Below are 13561 nucleotides of genomic sequence, written 5' to 3' on the forward strand. Positions count from 1 at the left end.
AAGACCCGGTGAGTTAAAGGCCGGAACAACTATTTCCTCGTTAATATGAAACTGGGAAACAACTTTGGGAAGAAACTCGGGCCGAGTGCGGAGCACTGCCCTGTTCCCATAAAAAACCAAGAAAGGGGGTCTACAAGTAAGAGCCCCTAACTCAGAAACACGTCTGGCCGAAGCAATGGCCAGAAGGAAAACAGTCTTAGCTGTTAGCCATTTAAGATCCACTGAGCCCAGTGGTTCAAACGGCGGTCCTTGGAGAGCCCTCAGGACCACAGCCAAATCCCAAGGCGCCACAGGTGGAACAAAGGGCGGCTGAATGCGGAGAACACCCTGCATAAAGGTGCGCACATCCGGGATTGTAGCAATCCTACGGTGAAACCAGACAGATAGGGCCGAAACCTGTACCTTCAAAGAAGCAAGGCGAAGCCCATGATCTAGTCCCGCTTGCAGGAAGGCGAGAATCCGAGACAGACGAAACTCCCGCGGTGCATAACCTCTCGGTCGACACCACTGGAAGAACGTATGCCACACGCGATGGTATATCCTCGCGGAAGACGGTTTCCGAGCTCGTAACATGGTCCGCACCACAGAGCTGGAAAACCCCCGGGACCTCAGCATGGCCGTCTCAACAGCCACGCCGTCAAAGACAGCCGAGTCAGGTCCGGGTGAAGGCAAGGACCTTGAGACAGAAGGTCCGGTCGTAGCGGCAACCGCAGAGGAATGTCCACGGACAGACCCTGAAGGTCTGAGAACCAGTGCCGTCTGGGCCACGCGGGAGCTATCAACAGGAGCGTCCCTCCTTCCTGTTTGAATTTCCGGATTACCCGTGGAAGAAGGGAGACCGGAGGGAACAGGTATGCGAACCGGAACGTCCACAGGACGGACAGAGCATCCACCAGAGACGCCCCTTCGTCTCTTGTGCGAGACCCGTACACCGGCAACTTGTTGTTGTGCTGGGACGCCATGAGGTCGATTTCTGGAAGACCCCACCTGTCCACCAGCAGTTGAAAAACGTCCGGGTGCAGGGACCATTCCCCCGGATGAACGTCCTGGCGACTTAGAAAGTCCGCCTCCCAATTGAGCACTCCCGGGATGAAGACCGCTGATATGGCCGGAAGATTGCGCTCCGCCCAAACCAGGATCCGAGAGACCTCTACGAGAGCCGCCCGACTGCGAGTTCCTCCTTGCCTGTTTATGTAGGCCACGGTGGTAGCGTTGTCCGACTGGACCTGCACCGGGCGACCCTGGAGAAACCGCTGTGCCTGCTGGAGAGCATTGAAGACCGCACGGAGTTCCAAGATATTTATTGGAAGCTCCGCTTCTGTCGGCGTCCACCTGCCCTGGAACAAGTGTGGACCCGAAACTGCTCCCCAGCCCCGAAGACTGGCGTCCGTTGTCAACAGGACCCAATTTGGAACCCAGAACGGACGTCCCTTGTTGAGGTGGGTCGTCTGTAACCACCACGTAAGGGACAGGCGAACCTCCTGGGTGAGCACAATCGTCTGGGACTTCAGAGACTGAGTCAGCCCGTTCCACTTGGACAGGATCAGGTGCTGCAGAGGTCTGGAGTGAAACTGGGCGTATTCCACCATGTCGAACACCGACACCATGGAGCCCAGTAACCTCATCGCCGAGTGTAAGGACACCCGGCGGCTGTGCAGACAACTGCGCACCCTTGACTGTAAAGCAGAGATCTTGTCCTTCGTCACGAAGATCCTTTGCTGTCCCGAGTCCAATAAGGCTCCAAGATGCAGAATCCTCCGAGACGGGATTAGAGTGGACTTCTGCCAGTTGATTAGCCAGCCGTGCCGTTGCAGCAGTGCAATGGTCAGGTCCAAGTGGCGTAACAGGAGCTCTGGAGATCCAGCCACCAATAACAGGTCGTCCAAATACGGCAACATGCGGACTCCCTGCAGCCGCAGAGAAGCCGCCATGACCGCCATCACCTTGGTGAAAACACGTGGTGCTGTTGCCAGGCCAAAAGGTAACGCCCGAAACTGGAAGTGGTCGCTGCTGATTGCAAACCTGAGGAACTGTTGATGGCGCCAAAGAATAGGGACATGCAGGTAAGCGTCCTGTATGTCCAATGACACCAAGTAGTCCCCAGGTTCCAGCGCCAGAATGATGGACCGTAGGGTCTCCATCCGAAACTTCGGGACCCGCAAAGACTTGTTGAGTGCTTTGAGGTTGAGAATCGGACGATATGACCCATTGGGTTTCTGTACCAAAAATAGATTTGAATAGAAACCCTGGCCCCTCTGGGAGAATGGAACCGCCACTATAACTCCAGCCTGGAGCATAGTGTGCAATACCTTCCGCAGCTCCGTAGCCTTGTTCCGGTCTGATGGGAGACCCGTGGTGAAGAAGCGAGCCGGGGGTCTGTGCCGGAAGGAGAGGGCGTATCCGTGGGAAACCACCTCCACAACCCAAGTGTCTGTCGTAGTGGTCGACCAACACTGGGCGAACTGTAGCAGGCGGCCTCCCACCCTGGGATCCCCCAAAGGGAGGCCCGGACCGTCAGGCCGCAGGCTTGTCATCTGGCTTGGGGGCCGGACGTCTGGTACTCCATGCCTGCTTCCGGGGCTTGACCGATTTCTTAGGGCCAGCCTGTCGAGGAAACGACTGTGGTTTGGGCCTGCCCTGGGCCCTAGATGACCGAAAGGACGATGGTCCCGAACCAGAAGGAGCAGCGGCCGACGGGAGACAGGCAGATTTGGCTGCCGCCAGCGTGGCCACAATCTTATCCAGATCCGGACCGAAGAGAACTTCTCCGGTAAACGGCAACGCTTCCAGACCTTTCTTGGAATCTGCGTCCGCCTTCCAGGATCGCAGCCACAAGGTGCGACGAGCAGCTACCGCTGCTGAAGAAATTCTAGACACCAGAGTACTAATGTCTAGAGCCGCCTCGTTGATGTAGGTGGCCGAATCACGGAGATTGCCAATCAACTCCGCCTGATCGGCCGGACAGTCGGATTCAAAAGAAGCCTCTAATGAATCCGCCCAGCGCTCCATCGCTCTGGCAACCCAGCAAATGGCCATAGCCGGCCGTGCTGCCCCCCCTGCAAGGGAATAAGCGGACTTCAGGCAGATTTCTACCTTGCGGTCCGTAGCATCCTTAAGGGAGGACATGGATGGCATCGGCAATGTGGCACTACGGACAAGACGGGTCACGTGAGAATCCACCTGTGGAGGGGATTCCCACTTCGCAAAATAATTATCCGCGAACGGATAAGCCACCGCCAGGCGTCTCTGCGGCTGGTATCTTTTGCCAGGTTGTTTCCACGCCTCCTCTAAATGGTCCACCAACTGACCCGAAAGAGGAAAGACTGTGGCATCGCCCTTCACATCTTTGAAAAAGGCATACTTAGATTTAGCCGCTGGGGGAACTTCGTCCTCAATCACCAAGGCTGTGCGGACCGCCCGAATAAGTCCAGGAATATATACTTTGGACTTAGCATCAGCGTCCTTAGTATGGAGAGGTTCCTGATCGTAAGGATCTAGAATCTCCCCATCATCAGACGTCCCTTCGTCATCCTCATAAGGAGCGGACAGAGACGCCACCGGCCTTTTATGAGACCGCATCACAGACTCCCCTTGCAACACATCCGACAAGTGCTGTACAGAACTCGTCAGGGAGTTAACCCACGCTGGCTCCTGAGAACCCGGGAGCGGGGAAATAGGGAGACTGTGGGGTACCACCAATTGTCGTGGGAACCCCTGCATGGGTGACGACACCACAGACTGCTGGGACAAACCCATCGGAGTAAACGCGGGCTGCGGAGCTAACTGGCCCACTAAAGCTGTGAACGCCTGAGCGAAACAAGCCCAGGGCGGCTTCTGTACCGGTGCTGTAACCGTAATAGGCCGCGCCATGGACAAACACTGCCGGCAAAGGCCCTCCGCGCTACCCTCCCCCTCCGCTAACGGTACTTTGCACGTGGTACACTGTAGCCGGAGGGGAAAATCACTTTCAGACATGATGGCACCACGTATGTGACCTCTCTCACCAATTAAGTATTAAATAGGCGAGAGACCACCCTGCAGCACCGCACCGCAAGGGCTTTAGCAGAAAGAACAGGGACAGTAATAAAGCTGACAGTTTAGAAAAGAAAAGATTACAGGCAGCAGCGCTAGCACAGTCACATACAATGCAGAAAAATAACAATTCCTGCACTAACAGCGCTGATCACTCAACTACACAGACACAGGGCCTGGTAGGACACAGCGCTGCATACACAGACCTGACCACAGCGGAGGAGAGGTATACGGGGGGACCCAGACCACGATGCTTCCGTCCAGCGCTTCCAGCAGCGTTCACCATGCGTTCTGGAGAAGATGGCCGCCGAGGAGCAGAGAGGAGGCTGGCCTGGGGGAGGAGCGCTGCCACAGGACCAGTCGGCAGCATGCAGAGAGGGCTGTGTGCAGCGGGGGAGGCGCCGACTGTGAGACAGGGAAGGCGCGCTCCCCTGGCATGCATTTAACCCCTGGGACGCCGCAGCGCTACCGCTCTGCTGCGGTCCGCTGTCCCAGGGGGTAGTGGAAGCGCAGGTTGGTCGCCTGGCTCCACGCTGCAGCCAGTCCCCAGGGAGCCCCCTGCCTGGGGACTTAGGACCATGTGATCAGCGGGGACCCACCGCGGGACCCCGCTGCTTACCTCTGTCCCCCTTGAATCCGACCATGGTCCGGAGCATCTGGGGTCACCGCTAGCTGTGACCCCAGACGCCCACCAGCATCCCCGGATCAGTACCGGCGTTCTGGTACCGGCGGGGTGTAGGGAAGACAGCATGGACGTCAGGACTGACTGTCCATGCTGTTCATCCAGTTGTGCAGCCACAGCTGCATGAAGAATAAGCTTCAGGGGCTCTTCTAGCCCCCACTCCAACAGGTGCACCCGACTCCGGCCGGGCACCAAACTAAACTGAGGTGCCTTGGCTCGGGGGCGGGGTATAGGAGGGGGACCTAGTGCATCCTGGGAGGCTGAAAGCTTAACTCTTTGGTGCCCTGCGACTGACGTCACACCTATACCCCCAAGGTATCCTGTGGATACCCTATGGACCCTGAAGTAGAAATATATATATACACACACACCCACACTGTCGGGCCTTATAAAATATTTATTTGGGCCGCATGCCTTGTCTACACCATGCAAAGACAGTATAACATGTAGTACGGAGGGCCCGGAACCAGTCAGTATAATGCCTTTAGCGATTTAGTCTTGACACAAAGTGATCATGTGAAGCAGCGCCCGTGGAGGAGTGCCAGTTTTCACTGCTTGAACGCGATTGGCCAGCCTCTCACAGATCACCGTCCACTGCCACAGTATTGTAATCACTACTGTAATTTTCATCGGTGGAGCATTCGCCCCACAGCGGTTAAACTGTGTATAGCATAACGTGGCATACAGTATGCCACACCGCGCATTTACATGCTGCGCCAGGGAAGCCTGAATGCCACGCTATGAGCAAAGATGTAAAAGGACACATCTGTATGCCAGGTCACATCGTTCTGCTGCTTCTTCTCTGCTACTCCGTCCACCCCCAACCTGTCCCGCTCCCCTGCTTACCGTGGTCGCAGCGGTCCAGCTGGCCCCCCTCCTATTTCCAGATAGGGCTGTCCGGTCTCTGCACCAGTGGGAGGCATTGGCGCAGCAGTGCGCTTCTACTGCACATGTATGTAAAACATGGGCCATACCTTAGAGCAGGACTATGCAACCTGTGGCATTCCAGACGCTGATCCCTGCCACAGTTTTAGCATTCCCTAACAGCAAAACTGTGGCAGGGCATGCTGGGATGTGTAGTTCCACAACAGCTAGAGTGTCACAAGCTGCCTACCCCTGCCTTAGAGAATTTTTATATAGATACCTTAATTATTTAGTGTTGGGAAATAACATTTGTGTTGCAAATAGGTAGCAGTATCAGATAATAAAGATCATCATCAACAGACTACAGAACACTGCACTGACCTGTTTTGGAAACTTTGACATGTTCGATTGCCAGTCGGGTGTTTACGCCAAGGTCATGGAAATCACGCCTACGACCACCCCGCTCCGCGATCGAAATCTCTTGAAACCCGGCTGAGATCTGCTGAACTGAATTAGGAACACACTTTACATCTCCACCGCCGACAGAAGAAAAACAATTCCATGCATGAGACACATACTACAGACTCAAATGTTCCGTCTACAGCCCGTTTTGTGCCAATTTACAATCATTAAGAAAACAGGTTTGATACATGTAAGATATTAGAGATATACACCAGTAATCTGCACCCAGCCTAATGCCTGATCTGGCAGGAAAAGTCCGGAGATGCCTGGCGCATCCCACAGTGAGCGAATTCAGACATCGCCATCTAACCCGCTGAGCCAGCACAGGGTTGACAAGGGAATCCAATATCCATTGCCATCCCACTGTGAAAATAATCTGACTACGCTTTAATTTCATTACTGCTATCACTGGAGAACATATATAATTATAACTGGGATAATAATCAATGATTACCTTCAACTGGCGGCCTTTCAGCTACTCCAGGTCCCCCCTGGCGCCCCCTTCCCACAAGCAATGGCTCCGACAACTGCGGCGGACGAGCGGCAGGTTGCGCTGCTGCTGGTGGGACTCTTACCTATTGAATATGTCAACAAAACAAGATCGAGGTATATGTTATTTACTTAAATAAAGTCTTCACTGTGGGTATAAAGGACAAAACGAGAAAAGGAAAAATAAAAAAATGATAACAACGCTCAAACACAGCGGCTGTGAGAACTCCCATGCCATGGAGAGCAAAGAGACGTTTACATTGCTGTTGTCAGCTTGATTAGTAATGAGGAAAAGACACCGTATAGAATGAAGTCTCTCTGTTAGCAGAACGGAGTGGTAAGAATCATTTGAGTCTAAGACCCCTGGCCCTGATTCAGAGCCGGACGCTCTGACCGAGCGCTCGCTCTGAATCAGGGCGTTTTTTTTTTTTTTTTTAACTAAGCGGCCTCCTTGCTGCTCGCATTGCTGTGGGCTGCCACCCACAGCTAATGCGAGCGGCCAGGATGATGGTCAAGACCATCGCAAACATCGGGCCGAAAGCTCTCCCACTTCTCGTGGAAATGCCTCCATCTGGGCAGCCACCCCCCGGACCGCCCACCAAAGGGGGCATGCTGTCAGTCAACATCGACAGCACGCCCCCTTTGGTGTGAGACCCGGAGCGACGGATTGCCCGTCGCAATCCGGGTCTCGCGCATGCCCACGACGGAGCCGGCTGAGTCGTGCGCATGTGCTCTGGGCCACCATCGACCCGGTTGCGAGCGCATAGCGCTCGCGACCGGGTCTGAATCAGGCCCCCTGTTCAATATGTTTTGCACCCGCGATACTTTTTCACCTGTTGGACTTTTCGCCTACATCGCGTGTTTTGCAGGCAAAAAAGTATCGCGAGTGTCCCCGCTTATCCCCGTATTCAATTTGAAAGGATGTGAAAACAGCACCCGGCGAAACTGAAACAGGTGAAAAGTCCTGTCAGATTTGGAGAAATCAGCCTGACACCCCCCAAAAGATGGACTGACATGGCAGCTCACTATGGATACCCCCGAATAGCCCTGCTGAAGGTATGTGGGCACTTTAAATGGTCTCAATAGGTGCTATATAGCGTTTTTGTAGAAGTGGTGAAGAATCGCATTTAGCAGGGTTTTTTTTTGTTGAAAATAACTAGTCCCATCACATTTGGGGTACCTGAAAATAGGGGGTAGCATATTTAAAAGTTCCTAAAGTGTCATTTAAAAAAAACTTCAAATCCACCTGCCGCAAGCACGTGCAATCCAAAAAACACCTGGGCCATACTTGCGGACCCCCCTGTAGTTTATTTCGCTAGTTTTTAACTTTGTCCCCCAACTTTTTTTCGCCCTCAAAATCAAAGTGATTATTTGGGGTGTTCTTAAGTCTTTTTGAAAACATTTTTGACACAGTTTACCTTTGAGGGACTGTCTGAAGGCTGCAGGGGGGTTCCTGCAACATTGCACCCCAAAACCCCAAATCTGCACTTTTTTTCGCCTGCTATTCATAGGCGAAACTTTTTCGTCTATTACATTGCATTGACTTTCCGTCTTGGTGGAAAGTCTTCCAAATTGATTACGGCGATACTTTTTCGCCAGGCGAAATGACGGTCTCGGCTTTTCGCTCCAAACTTTTTCGCCGATCTCAGCTTTTCGCTCCAAATTGAATACGTGCCTAAATGTGAAGCAAAGTGCTCATAGTTGACTTTAGGAGAATTAGGAAGCAGCCTTTTCAACCGAGCCTTAAACTGGGTACACACTATATCAGTGGTCGCCAACCTTAATTGAGGTGCGAGCTACATTAGAAAAATTAAACCTCCTGAAGAGCTACTAAAATTGTAGAAAAAAAAATAAAAATCTGGCTAATAACAGAACAATTGAAGGTCATTTAACGAAAATGAGCTACAGGTTGGCGACTACTGCACTATATGATGTAACAAACTATACAACGATCAATCCATTTTCACTAATCCCAGAACACAGTACAGATGTGTCCTGCTACATGTGTAAGAGGCATGTGCCCACGATTGGATATGCGCACAGCGTTCACATAGGATTGCATGGTGCAATCGCAGTGCGCGCCATAGCGTATGCTGCTGGGGGTAATCGCATGGCGCGATGCGTGCGCACGTTTATAGCGTGATCGGCAAAGATGTAGCAGGACACATCTGTATGCAATCTTCCAAACGATGGCACGCTATAACATTGTATCCAATTAATGGGTTCTCCTGTACACTATGTGCAGTGATGCGTACACACTACACTATCTGAACCACATCGTCCCATCTGACGTGCAGCACATCAGATGGGACGATGCAATGGACGGCGGATTGGGCATACACACTATATGATGTGTACGATATATCATTCCGATCCACTTCAGAACAATACATTGGAAAACAGATCATGTAGGCAGTACCAGGCTTTAGATTTGGCAGTGAAGGTTGTGAATTCTCTTACATTTCAGGGATACATATTTGTGAGGATTTAGGTTGGTCCCTTCACACTGAGGCTTTGGTGAAAAAGGCCCAACGTCATCTTTTTTTTTTTTTTTTTGCAAAGGACGTGGTGGCAGGCAGGAGTAGAGAGAACTTTGTAACTTTTCATAGATGTATAGTGGAGAGCGTTATGACTTATGGCACTGTTGTGTGGTAAAGGAACTGTACAGCTGTCGAGCTTTAGAGAGGGTGGTCAAGTCAGCCGAATGCCTGATTTGGCTGGAATTGTCCAGTGTCTGAGAAATGTATGAGATACAAATTTTATAGAAGGCTCAAGGAATAATCACCGAAAAGTATCATCCAAATTATAGATTTAACATGTTGCCTTCAGACGGTTTAAGGTCAATGTTGTGTCATAATAAGAGCCTTAAAAATAGTATTTTTCACCCAATAGTTATTAATATGTTAAACAAAAATAGTGCTTGGACTGAGGATGTAAAGTTTTTCTATTGCACCAGTCATCCATTTGTCTGAAGAGGACCTTTCCACTGGTCCCTTAATGACAGAATATGGGTACCCACCACCGACGCCTCTGGTTGTATGTCCCTCGTCATGCATGGTTATCCTGGAAGCTAGGCACACCTCATGTTTCCCTGCCTAATTTCTGTGCGTCCCAGGCTGTCTTGTCTACGTGCAAAACCTCAGAACAAGCACGCATGTCCCTTGGCCTGGAAAGACATTGAGGACTACCCTTTTCTAAAGGGTGGAGAAAAAGGACAAAATCGTAGATTTAGAGGAATTATCGACAGGCAAAAAAGAACTTTTACCACTAGTGACCTCTGAGATTCTCTTATTAAGTTCTGGCCCAAGCAAACGCTTTCTTTCAAAAGGTAAGCATTCCAAAAATGTCTGAGTCTCCAAATAGATAATAGCTGAGACTTGAATATGTTTAACTGGATACCTTCCAAAATATCAGCCCACTTTTCCATTGCCTTTGCTACCCAAGCCGAAGAAATACTGAGCCTCAATGGTGCCGCTGTGGCTACATAAATGGATTTTAAAATGTTTTTTACACTTCTGGTGGTTTGTAGATCTTCAACATATTGTGTGGAACTTTATGTGGGCAAGAAGAAAGCCACAAAAATGTCCTCTACCAACATATTCATTTAAGCATGAATAGTTATAGGCTACAGCCCTGACAGTGATCTGGAAACCTCCGTCCTTCCCCTTTATTCATCAGGGATTTATACAGCTCTCCTGCACCAGCCCTCCGGTATTTATGTAGATAGTGACCCCGCCAGCTAGGGGAACGATCCCCGCTGCGACTACAAGAGACACTTCCCATCCTGATTACTTGGCATAGATCGCGTGCTTCAGTTCTAACAACCAGCGTATTCAATTAGAAGCCAAAAGTCAGTTTCGGCGATACTTTTTCGCTGATTTCATTTATCCCCGTATTCAATTAGTCCGACTTTTCGCTGGTGCGAGAAGTCAATGTAACAGACCTGGCGAAAAAGTATCGCCATAGAATAGGTGGCGAGAAAAAGTGCAGAATTGGGGTTTTAGGGTGCAGACTTCCAAAAACCACCCTGCACCCCTTGGACAGTCCCCTAAAGGTAATCTGTGTAAAAAAAAAATAATTAAAAAGTACCTTAGGACACACCAAAAAAGTACTTTCGTTTTGGGGGCGAAAAAAAAAAAAAACCAGAGTTGGGGGACAAACTTCTAAACTAGCGAAATAGACTCAGGGGGGGTCCCCAAGTATACCATAGGTGGTGTTTTTTTGATTGCAGGTAGTAGCGGCAGGTGGATTTTTCTCATTTTTTAAAACTTCATATTAGCCAATTTAAAATATGCTAGTACCCATTTTCATGTTCCCCAAACACCTTATTTTTCCGCCAAAAAATTGCTAAATGCTATTCTTCACCACTTTACCAAAGATGCTATATAACACCTATTGAGACCGTTTAAAGACCCCATATCTTTAGCAGGGCTATTCGGGGGTACCCATAGTGATCCCCCACGTCAGTGCATCTTTTGGGGGTGTTAGGCTGATTTCACCAAAACTGACAGAACTTTTCGCCGATTTCAGTTTCGCCGGGTCTCGTTTTCGCCGCTTTGGAATTGCATACGGGGATAAGCGCGATACTTTTTCACACCCAAAACCAGCGATGACCTTCCTTGGCACTACCAATTATTCTGGGGGACATTTGGACATTTCTAATATGGCTCAATATAATGAAAACTGATTATCGGTGTGTACAGTCATAAATATATATGTTACATGCATATAATTACTTGTTCCTTTAATATGAGAATGTGATTTATATGATCTTAATAAAAATTATTTTTTAATAGTGTACCAAATTTCAGTGAACCGGATTATATTCCCCTTTTCTACTTGAGCTGCTTTTCCATATCTGCCTCTCTGTTCTCATATCTGGTGCTTCCCAGAGCTTGGTAAATCTCAATATAGCAGTCCCCATAGAAACCATGGAAACCGCAGATCATCTCATTTTGTGGGCTGTTTTCAGGTGATTTCCCTCAAAATGTGTTTAATAAATACAGAATGTCCCTTTAGTCTAAAACTGTCCACCCAAGATTTGCTTTCCAGATTGTTTGAAACAAAGGGCTGTTAGGGCTGATGATTGGAATTTGGAAATACAGTTTGTGGGAGGAAATATCCTTCAATAAATTATTATTTTCCCACAACAGAAGACAGCTGAGTAATTAGAAAAAAAATCTTTGGTACAGTAACGTGCATCTCAGTAACGTGCATCTCAGTAACTAATACAATGTAATTGCAGTTTTGTAACATGAAGAACCTGTCCAGGCTGGGCCGCCTCCTGGCCTCGTGCTCTCCCGCGGGCTCTGGCTCGAGCTCTCCCAGTCATCTTTCATACCTGCAAACAGAAACAAAGCCATGTTTCATAACACTCTGCATAACACTTTGGAATCCTCTGATAGGGGAGATGTACCAAGTCTTGGCGAGTGATTAAGTGGAGAAGTTACTCAAAAGAACCAATCAGCTCCTAACTGTCATATCAAACACTAAACTAGATAAAGGACAGATAGACGCTGATTGGTTGCTTTCTCCACTTTCTGACTCTCCCAGTCTTGATACATCTCTCCCTTAGCTCCCACAGAAAAAACACTGCCCTGTCTCTCATCGGCTGGGGTTGCTTGCTCACACTCAGTGACTGAGTTGGGAGCAGTGGGCAGGCGGGCGGGTGTGACCTATGTCATGCCACCGTGTCTCCTGGCACACCTGAGCCTCCCTGAACACCACAGCACTGCCCGGGCCAGCAGTACAAGTAAAGTCGGCTCTGACTGCACTGACCTCGCGGCACGCTTGACAACCGCTCGCGGCACACTAGTGTGCCATGGCACAGTGGTTACAAATTGCTGATCTACATCCTCACAAAAATCATCCATGCAAATGTAACCGGCTGATGGATGGCACCCCAGAAGTAGTGCGCCATAGGAATCCACAGGTCCGGTGGTACAGTAGAGAGGCAAGGGTTCCCCAGAAATGTTGGAAAGAAACAAGTGAGACAGAGCTAAGGGGTAAATTTACTAAGACTCGTGTTTGGTGGAGATTGCAATCTCGGGTGGGTTTTACCATTTTTTTTCAAATCACAAATTTACTATAAACAAGCTCGGGAGAGATTTCTCTATTTACACTGAAAAACTCGGGTGAGAATGCAAACTCTATTGAATACACCATCGACCAAACCCGAAAGTACTTTCAGTGAAAAAGATGCAACTCAGGAATTTACGAAGAATCGTGATTACAATCACGGGTGTGATTGAAGGAAACTTGAACCTAAATAGAAGTTTTAACTAGACCACCTCCTGAGCTGCGAGTGTGGCAGAAACATACACAGATCAGTGTGATTTGTGTAGGTTTTTGCATGTAAAACTACCTAAAGGGTTAATAAAAAAAGCATAACCAGCCCTAGGCTACTCAGCCAGTCCTGGCTCCTTAAAATAGGGTGGAAAAAACGAGTAGGATTCCCCCGTATTTTAGGAACCAGCACTGGGCTGCTGAGCCTGTCCTGGTTTTAAAAATAGGGGGGAAAAAAAATTGCGTAGGGATCCCCCTATTTTTTAAAACCAGCACTGGGCTCAAATCCAGCCGGGGTGTAATGCCACAGCCAAGGGACCCTTACACTGGGTATCCTCGGCAAAAGCATCATCACCCCAAGCCGGTCAGCCCAAGCCAACGATCTCAGGGAAGGTGGGCCCCCCACCAATAAAGGGGTCCCCCTCTCCCAAGCACCCCAGGCTTAAGCTGAAGACCAGGGCTGTTCCCCGCACCCCCATAGCAGTGGGTGCAGGGGTAATAGTGGTGAAAATAGAGTAAAACTTTTTTTTTTTTTTACAGTGCTGCCTTCACATATCTCACTGATATGTGCAGGCTGCTTGTTCGGAAGTGTTTGGATGCGGTCAGACACTGCAAACTCTTTGATCTGATACATAAGCGGAAAACACGATCTCAGCTAAACACGCTTCTTAGTAAATTTGAGTGTTTCAGAAGCCCAAAATCACCAGAGTTTCAGCTATGCAAACTCGATCAAACACGATTCTTTGT

The 13561-nt window shown here is 49.6% G+C and overlaps 1 protein-coding gene across 2 annotated transcripts in view; it reads right to left on the bottom strand.

Moving 5' to 3' along the window:
• LOC148507642 (piwi-like protein 1) overlaps nt 1–13561 on the bottom strand; it is a 104558-nt gene that overhangs the window by 81191 nt on the left and 9806 nt on the right. For both annotated transcript variants that reach the window (XM_088445843.1, XM_088445844.1), the window contains exons 2-4: nt 11793–11870; nt 6495–6615; nt 5960–6085 (exon numbers count right to left, since the gene is read on the bottom strand). In XM_088445843.1, coding sequence (XP_088301969.1) covers nt 5960–6085; nt 6495–6615; nt 11793–11861 — 316 coding nt within the window. In that variant the 5' untranslated portion in view covers nt 11862–11870. The remainder of the gene's footprint in view (nt 1–5959; nt 6086–6494; nt 6616–11792; nt 11871–13561) is intronic.

The sequence above is a fragment of the Taudactylus pleione genome, unplaced genomic scaffold (assembly GCF_031769625.1).
Source record: "Taudactylus pleione unplaced genomic scaffold, aTauple2 ptg000390l, whole genome shotgun sequence".
Taxonomy (NCBI): Eukaryota; Metazoa; Chordata; class Amphibia; order Anura; family Myobatrachidae; genus Taudactylus; species Taudactylus pleione.